This window comes from Bubalus kerabau, chromosome 20, assembly GCF_029407905.1.
Source record: "Bubalus kerabau isolate K-KA32 ecotype Philippines breed swamp buffalo chromosome 20, PCC_UOA_SB_1v2, whole genome shotgun sequence".
NCBI lineage: Eukaryota > Metazoa > Chordata > Mammalia > Artiodactyla > Bovidae > Bubalus > Bubalus kerabau.
Genome location: NC_073643.1, coordinates 51,496,044 through 51,504,360, shown reverse-complemented (window position 1 = coordinate 51,504,360; position 8,317 = coordinate 51,496,044). Strand labels below are relative to the sequence as shown.

The following is an 8,317-nucleotide window of genomic DNA, read 5'->3' as shown; positions in this document are numbered from 1 at the left end:
TACCCCCAGGGTTTTACACCTCCAGAGTTCTTGATTTTTATTCTGTCCTGCCTCATCTTTGTCATCAACATCACTCCTCACAACTTCCTGTCTTCAATCTGCTGACATTTGCCTCTTTGCATCTGCAACTTTTAATTGTCTAATGGCTAAGAAAATAGAAAGGTTAGAACTATTTCTGAAATGAGGGCTGAAAGGCCATGAGTGAGTTTCAGAGGTACTTTCCTGTGAGGGACTCAATGGTGTAGAAAGTTTCAGGACAGAGTAGGATTCCAGGTGCTGAAGTGCTCCAAAGGCAGACCATCAGATAATGGAGTGTTTTCATTTTACTTGCTCTTTCACCTACTTCTGGTATGCAGGACCCTGATTGAAAGAGTCCCCAAACCCCAGTCAGCCTAGGACAGAACCCCATCAGACCCATCCCAGGCCAGACCCTGTGGCCAGCCACTATCCCCAAGTCAACTGTTCTGCCCCGCTGCACAGAATGACCTTCCCTAGGCCTCCTTGTGATCAGGAATAGAAGCTCCCCGGTCATGCCCTGGTGACTTTGCAGGCCCTGGACCTTCTCCTTGGGATGATCCAGCCTGACTTCTCTGTTAAGCCTTGTCATCTCAAAAGACGCTGCCCCCCGGGAGTGGTCCACAGCACCCATACCCCTAGTATTTTCCACCTACATTTAGTTGGCATCTCCTGTTCACACAGCTTTCAGGTCTGATGCTCCTCTGCTAACCTCCCTCACCTGGCACTGGGCAGTGACCCTGCAGGCAGTCCCCACTAGTGCCCTGCATCCCACCCTCCAAGGGGAAAAGAGGGAATGAGCGGACAAGGGCTTCTCCCTACCCCTTCCATAAAACTAACATCATGGTATCTGGTCCCATCACTTCACGGCAAATAGAAGGGGAAAATGTGGAAGTAGTGACAGATTTCCTCTTCTTGAGCTCTAAAATCACTGCAGATGGTGACTGCAGCCATGAAATTAGAAGACAATTGCTTCTTGGCAGGAAAGCTATGACAAACACAAACAGTTTTTTAAAAAGCAAAGACATCATGTTGACAGTAGTCATATAGTCCAGGCTAATGCTTTCCATTAGTCATATATGGATGTGAGAGCTGGAGAGTAAAGAAAGCAAAACACGGAAGAATTGAGGCTTTCGAACTGTGGTGCTGGAGAAGACTCTTGGGAGTCCCTCAGAAAGCAAGGGGATCAAACCAGTCAATCTTAAATGAAATCAACTCTGAATACTCTTTGTAAGGGCTGATGCTGAAGCTGAAGCATCCAGTACTTTGGCCACGTGATGCGAACAGCCCTGACTCACTGGAAAAGACCCCGATGCTGGGAAAGACTGAAGGCAGGAGGAGAAGGGGATGACAGAGGATGAGATGGTGGGATGGCATCACTGACTCAGTGAGCATGAACTTGGACAAACTCTGGGAGATGGTGAGGGACAGGGAAGCCGGGTGTGCTGCAGTCCATGGGGTCATGAAGAGTCGGACATGATTTGGTGACTGAACAATAACAACCCTCTCCACTCTTCACTGGGTGCCCTAGCAGGGCTGGCTCAGCCACACAGGTCTCTGGGCCTCTATTGACCCAGATGTAAAGTGGGGGATACTGACAGTAAGATCGAAGGGGACAGATGGTATACGACTCAAAAAAGGCCCCTCTGAGGGCTCCATACATGAAAGGTACAATTTTATTGTCATTACAGAAAAAGCAGTGAAAATAAAAAGACTACTAAACTGTTTTAAGTAGTAATTATTTTATAAAGTCTCATCGGATATGGAGTTTCGTTCCCTCTCTTGTGTGAACGCACTTTCCTGGGCAGGAAGCAGACCCAGCAGAGCTGGACCAGTGGCCCTCCGACGACCATGCTGCTCCCTGACCCGGCCCCCGACTCGTGCAGGGCCTGTGCCCCGGCGAGACCAGCTCTGTGCAGACAGGGCTCGGCCCTGGAGGGGCTGAGTGGCAGACTCTGCTGGGTGCTAACATGTTGGCTCCATGTTCTTGTTTATTCACACATACTCCCAAAACAGGGCTGGAGGCCAAGGAGAAGGACTCCTTCTCTGGTGGATGGGTTAGTGCCAGTACATGCAGGCCCACCTTGGGTCCAGCAGCACATCTCAGGGTGGGAGGAACCAGAGAAGCTGGGGCCAGTCTGGGGCCTCTGGAGTGCTCAGGGCAGAGAGGAGGGGTCGGCTCACCCCGAGACCAACCCAGGGAGAATAAATAAATAAATACTATATAACTGTGCTGTCCCCCAGTTTGGTCTGTGCCCCCGCCCGGGGACTGTCACCATCAACCTCGGTTCCTCTGGCTGATATACCCCCGAGACAGAGGCTGGCTAGCTGGAAGGAAGGGGCCCACCCCACCCTGTGGATGGAGCAACCAGGGTCGGCCAAGTCTACGCGGTTCAGGAGTCCGCAGCAGGTGAGTGGGGGACTGGGCCCAGCCCACAGGGCTGAGATAAGGTCCTGCCAGTTCCCTCTCTTTTGACACATATGGCCCACCACAACGGAGTTGTGGGGGAGTGGGGGGTGCTGACCTCCAAGTCGTGTGAAACTTCCCCTGACCCCTCACCCCCAGCCTTGTTCCTGCAGACCGTTCCTGGTCTAGCTGCCAGATGCTCACGGGCACCAGGATGACTGGAGGAGGGGTCGTGGGAGCCCAAGTCCAGCTGGGGCCCATGTCCCCTCCAGGGTCCAGCTGGGTGAGGCCAGGCGGCTGCTTGGCCGGGTCAGAGCTGGAAGGGGTATTGTCGGAGGTAGTCAGCCATGCGCCGGGGGAGTGGCAGGCAGTCCACGTCAGCCACCAGGCGGTTGATGACGAGGCGGCACAGGTGCTGCAGGCTCCGGGTGCTGCTCCTGCGCACAAAGGGCTGTACCAGTTTCAGGTGAACGGCCGTGGCAGGCAGGGCTGGGTCACCGGGCGCATCTTCCTTCGGGGTGGGCAGGGCCGGGGTGGTGGGAAGGTCGGGACTGTCACTCCGGGTGTCTGCAGTACAGGAGGCCACATAGTGCTGGACCAGGCTCACCACATCTGGGAAGGCCAGGATGCGTGGCCTGGACAGGCAGTTGGAGTCCAGGCGGAAGCTGGAGTCGGCGTACTCAATGCGCACGTTGGTGGGCCCGCGGGTAGTCTTGACGGACAGTGTGAACAGGTAGCTGGGGTGGGTGCTGTCACGTACCAGGAAGGTACCCTCTGGCATCTTCTGAAGGTGTTGCCGGGCCTCACTGGCCGTAATGGAACCCCAGTACCAGCCTAGGCAAGTGGACAGGAGAGGAACCAACTGGTTACAGTGGAAAGTAGCTGGGTGCACCAACCCAGGGCATGGCAGGGCTCAGCCTCTTCTCATCACCCCTCCCTGGGGAGGGCTGGGGCCCTTCCCTCCCATCAGACTCTTCTGGCCAGAGGCTTGCCTCTCAAATTAGACTCAACAGGCAGAGCTAATCTTCCCCCGTCAGACTTCCCAGGACAACTCCTCCTCCCTCCTCAGACTCACCAGATTCCCGAAGGTAGGAGAAGGTCTTGGCTATGCACAGCAGGTCCTCCTCGGGGTCCACCACCTTGGGCTCCCTCTCTGGCTGGGCTGGGGACTCCTCTACTGCCTCCTCCAGGAAGGCGCCAGCAGGCAAAGGCTGCATAACTTGTTGGGGCAGCTCCAGGGACTGGGCCCACAGGGGCCGCTGCCCAATCTGCTCCACGGCCAGCAAAGGACAAGGTCTAGAAGGAGGTGCATGGGCAATGAGTGGAGGCCCTGTGCTCTCTCCATTTCCAGATATCCCCTCTGCCCCAGACTGGCTATGTGACCTCTGGCCAGTCTATCTCACTGTGAGCCCCAATTTCCCCTCTGCTCACTCATGAGACCAGTACTCCACCTCCCGCTTGTCAGCACAAAAGGCCCCCTTGATGGCCTCCCCCACATATGAACCCTCTTCTGAAAGAGACTTTCCCACTCTCCTGCATTTATCAAAGAGCAATTATAGTTGGAGCCAGTATCCATGGGGAGATGGTTCCAGGAGATGGAACCTGTGGATGCTTGAGTCTCTTATATGAATGGTACAGTACAATGAATACATGGGCTCTCTGTATCCCCAGGTTTCACATCTGCAGGGACAAAGGGCCATCTGTAATCTCTCTTCTATTTTGTACCAACCAAATCCATAGATCATTCCCTGTAGGCATCTCTAGTTCACAGTGGGCAGTTGGGGTTCCCACCACATAGATAGGATCCAGTGCAAAGAGGCCCCACAATGGTGCCCTCCTGGCAGAGGTGGCTGATTAAATGCATGGTCCTGGTTGAGCCAAGGGATGGGTCACATGCTACCTCCCTATGGACAACAGTGTCTGGCAGAGGGACCTTGGTCTACACTGGCCAGGCCTTAGAGGCTAGAATTATCTCCCTGAACAGGTCAGACTCCCATCCTGTTCTCTCCTCCTCCCAGCTGAGGGTCTGGGGTACACAGTGGCCTCTAAAGGCACTTAAGTCCCACCTCCCATAAATATGAGCTCCCACCAAAGGGCAGGGTACTCATCGCACATTCCAGATCCCACTCTGACAGGCCTGCCCTACCAGACACTGTGATTTTAAGCAAACACTGCTCTTCACTAGAGGTCCACTTCCCCACTACCCCAGTGAGGGGTCATCCCAGCCCAGACACTGAGGGGTTGGGCCACACCATATTCTCAGATGACTAGAATTGGGTTGCTGAACTGGCCCCAGTCTGAGTAGTAGCTTCTCTTTAAGAGAAGCCCACCCAGTGCAGTGATCCTGGGGGTTCTTGGGAGTGAGAGGCATGGCCCTGGTTCCTGTGGAAGAGACTGCCATTCCTCTCCCACTCGTCACAAAAGAAATCCTCAGATCTCAGTTCTGGGTCTGGGTCTCTGCCAGGCCTCAAGACATCAGGATCACGTAACCTTGGGCCCTGCCCTAAAGGAGTGCTCATAACCCAAAGTCATAAAAAAGCAAAGGATGTTACAGGGGAGTCAGGGTCAGCCTGCTCCTGAGCTGAGTCTCAGGCCAGAGGAAGGAGAAGCGGCGAAGGCACAGCAGGCCGAGATGACGACATCGGGAAACACTGCCAGGTATTGTTTACACGGCAGGAAGAGGTAAGCAGGAGCCGGCGGCAGGAGCCAGGGAGAGGATCCAGCTCTGATGTAAGTTATAGGTGACTCTAGAAGATGTTAACAAATCAGGGGGCCGGCAACTGCTCATGAGAAAAAGGAGCCATAAGACCCTGGCACACCATAGCCTGGTGACATTTCTTCACCCCCACTCTGGCTGCACTGTGGGAGCTCTGGACTCCCTCTAGAAGAGCTGGAGGCTGAGATCCAAGCAACTGGCTGAGGGCCTCCCTACTGGGACCCAGAGCTCAGCTCAGGCCAGGGGCCTTCTAGGACTATAGGAGGTGGTTAGCCAGTCAGACTGGATAGAGTCTCTGGGGGTGGCCATGTCCAAACAGCTTAGCATATGTGGGTGTAGAGACCTCTAGGGATGATGATATGATATCTGGATGTGTGAGTGGCTGTATTGGTCACCACAAGGTCCTGGTGAGTGACTACATATATCTGGGGAGGGGTGTGTCCACAGCTGTGTTATTGCGTCGTGGTGGTGGTGGCTGTGGTGCTCCAGGCGTAGCTGGCCAGTATGTGAGGGTGCCTGCAGTGCAGCCCAGCCTGTGCATTCTGTTTGGGTTCATAAACTAGTAAAGCAAACTCAACCCTGAGCAGGTAGCCCTCAGCAAAGCTGACACCCCAAACCTACAGTTGGGAATTCCTGCCCCCTGGCTCAGGAGAGCACTAGCTGGTCTTGCTCCCTGACAAGAGCACTGGCCTGATGCACTGATATTCCAAGGGGGCCTTCAGCTGGAGCAAAGTGAGAGACTGTGGGACCCCAGAATTGGCTGGGGTCCTGTGAACAAAGGCAGAAGCATGGGGGAAGGTGTTCGGGAGTCCCAAAGTGCAGAGAGGAGAAAGAGAGATTCTGGAGATGCTCAGGGAGAAACTGAAGCATGGACAGTCTTCCTAGCACCTCCAGGTGCTGGGAACAGGACTGCTCAGAGCTGGGGGGCACTTCAGCCTTGCCCCACCTTCCACCCTTCCTCACTTGGTACCATAGCAGTTTTGATAACAGCAGTCACTGAGCCACCTAGTTCTCTCTGGCTGTGGAGCACCCACTCACATCTCCTTTCACTCACCCTGGAGCTTCTGAGCTCCTGTCAGATGAGTTTGGAGAGCATCAGACCCTTGGTTGAAGGGGACACTGAAGTTCTGGTCAGAAGGAATGTGTTAAGAATGCTCAGCTGAAGCCAAGACTGTCTTATAAGCCCGCCCCCCGCCCCCCCCCCCCCCGCAAGTTTTTGGGAAACTTGGAGAAGGGAGGCAGGAGCCAAGGCACTTCTCACATTGGGATCCCATATTGGACTGAGAGTAGGGATGACGCCATTGTGAGGGGGTGCCTCAGACAGGACTGGGTCAAACCTAGTCTCTTCCAAGAGCTGCTTATTTAGCAGGTGCCAACCTGGGTAGAAGTAAGGATCTCAGATTGGTTTCCCAAGAAGAGCCTAACTGCGAGCCTGAGGCAGGAGAGTGGATGGCAGGACAGAAAGGGTCAAGGGCTAGCCCATGGTCACAGTAGGTTATTGGGCCGGCAGGCCAGGTTAGAGCGCTCCCGATCCAGAACGGCTGGGCAAGTGAGCCACGTCTGGGAGGAGGCGCTGCCTGAAGCGCCCACCTTTTCCAGCCAGAACCCAAGCTTAGCCCACCCTGTGTTTCTCCTGTCGCTAGCTGACCCCCAGTTTCCGTACCCACAGTGCCAGTAGAGGTGGTGACGATGTTGTCACCTTTCTTTGTTATCACACTCCCGAGGTCTTTCTCCGACCTTCTTAATACTCGGTGGCTAGCACGAGGCCAGTTCTCCGCCGCGTCCCGGCGCGGAGCTGGGCTGGGGCAGAGAGCCGCGCTTACCCCTGAACGCAGAGGACCATGTCCAGGCAGCGGCAGCCGTTGCTCCGGAGCTGAGGCTCGGCCTGACGGCGGCGGCTGGAGTGAGCCAGTTGGCGCGGATCGCGCTCGCAGGGCAGGCTCCCGGGGTGCACCGGCGGCGGGCCGGGACTGAGAGGTGGCGTCGCGGGCGCGCCGGGAGGGCGCGGGGGGCGGGCCTGGAGGACAGGGCGGGGCGAACAGCCTAATCTTTTGTCCTCTGTGTCCCAGCCCTTCCCGGAAGCGACGTCTTCCTAGAACCGCCGGCTGTGCGGTCGGGCGGCGAGGGGTGCGGGTAGGGGGGCGTCGGCTCCCCTAGTCTGGAGCCGAGGGCAGCTAAAGGAAACACCTTTGACAGATTTCCAAGAACTTTCCAGGAAAATGGGGCGGGGCCCTGCGCCCCGACCAGTCGCAGTGCAGGAGGTGGGGCCGAGTGGTCAGGGAGAGCCAATTAGAGGGCTTAGATTCGAGGCTGACGTAAGCCAAGGGGGTTGGGCGTGACCTAGAGATCAACCGGTGAAAACCAAGTTGAATGGGCTAGGGAGAGGCCGGTGCTCTACCTACTTGAGCTCAGATTTCCTTCGGGGCACTCCGTTTCGTTAGCGACAGGCCCGCTTATCTCTGAATAGGACCGGTGGCAGCACGAGGGAGCGGCAACGGGCCTGTCCGCCCAGCTAGTGGCTCCTCGAAGGCGGTGTGCTGGTGTGCAGGCGCCCCCTATGGGCTGCACTTGGACCCCTGGACCCAGTGTTGGGGTGGCGGGTGGCATGGGTTGTGGTTTGGCGAGAAACATTAGGGGAGAAAAGGGGTTCAGAGAGAGTATCCAGATCCGAGCAGGTTCACGGATGGCCTGCGGCCACTGCAGCCAATAAGATCCAGGCGAGAAGGTTTCCGCTGGGAGTTGGGGAAGAAGGCGCCACCCAAACCTTTGCACTTTGCGGGGCCATCCAGTCTCAGCCCTAAGCTGGCCGAAATGACTACCGACTTGAGGAGACAGGCAAGGATAAAGAGCCCCCAGCCCACCCCACAGGACAGTTCACATGTGTCTCTGGCTTGGTGGGCCCCCTAAAAATATGGGAGAGAGACCTGGAGCTCCAAACCCCCAGAGATAAACTGAAGCTAGGGGATAAAAGTAGAGAGGAGGAGCAGTGACAGCCTCTCCCATCTACACGGAGCTCTGATACATGCGATCCTCAACAGCTGGTATTTCTCCCATTATTGCTGAGCCCCAGGGAAACATGCCCCTACCATTGATCCTTTCCACCTTTTCCCATTCACTGGACTCACCAGGGAGTATCCTTAAAGGGGCTGCACACATATCCTCGAAGCCCATGGGCCAGG

At 56.0% G+C, this 8,317-nt stretch overlaps 1 protein-coding gene across 1 annotated transcript; it reads right to left on the bottom strand.

Moving 5' to 3' along the window:
• Positions 1-1,099: 1,099 nt before the first annotated feature.
• CISH (cytokine inducible SH2 containing protein) lies at positions 1,100-7,247 on the bottom strand. Its single transcript, XM_055557962.1, has 3 exons — positions 6,962-7,247; positions 3,498-3,718; positions 1,100-3,256 (listed from the first exon to the last, which is right to left on the bottom strand). Exons 1-3 carry the CDS (start codon positions 6,979-6,981, stop codon positions 2,733-2,735), a joined length of 765 nt encoding a protein of 254 aa, XP_055413937.1. The 5' UTR covers positions 6,982-7,247; the 3' UTR covers positions 1,100-2,732.
• Positions 7,248-8,317: the final 1,070 nt, after the last annotated feature.

Excerpts from the sequence above, each read along its gene's own strand:
- CISH (XM_055557962.1), bottom strand. The coding sequence starts at position 6,981 with ATGGTCCTCTGCGTTCAGGG. Across the intron at positions 3,719-6,961 it reads ATGGTCCTCTGCGTTCAGGG|ACCTTGTCCTTTGCTGGCCG; the intron begins GTAAGCGCGGCT and ends ACCTCCTTCTAG. Across the intron at positions 3,257-3,497 it reads CTCCTACCTTCGGGAATCTG|GCTGGTACTGGGGTTCCATT; the intron begins GTGAGTCTGAGG and ends CCACTTGCCTAG.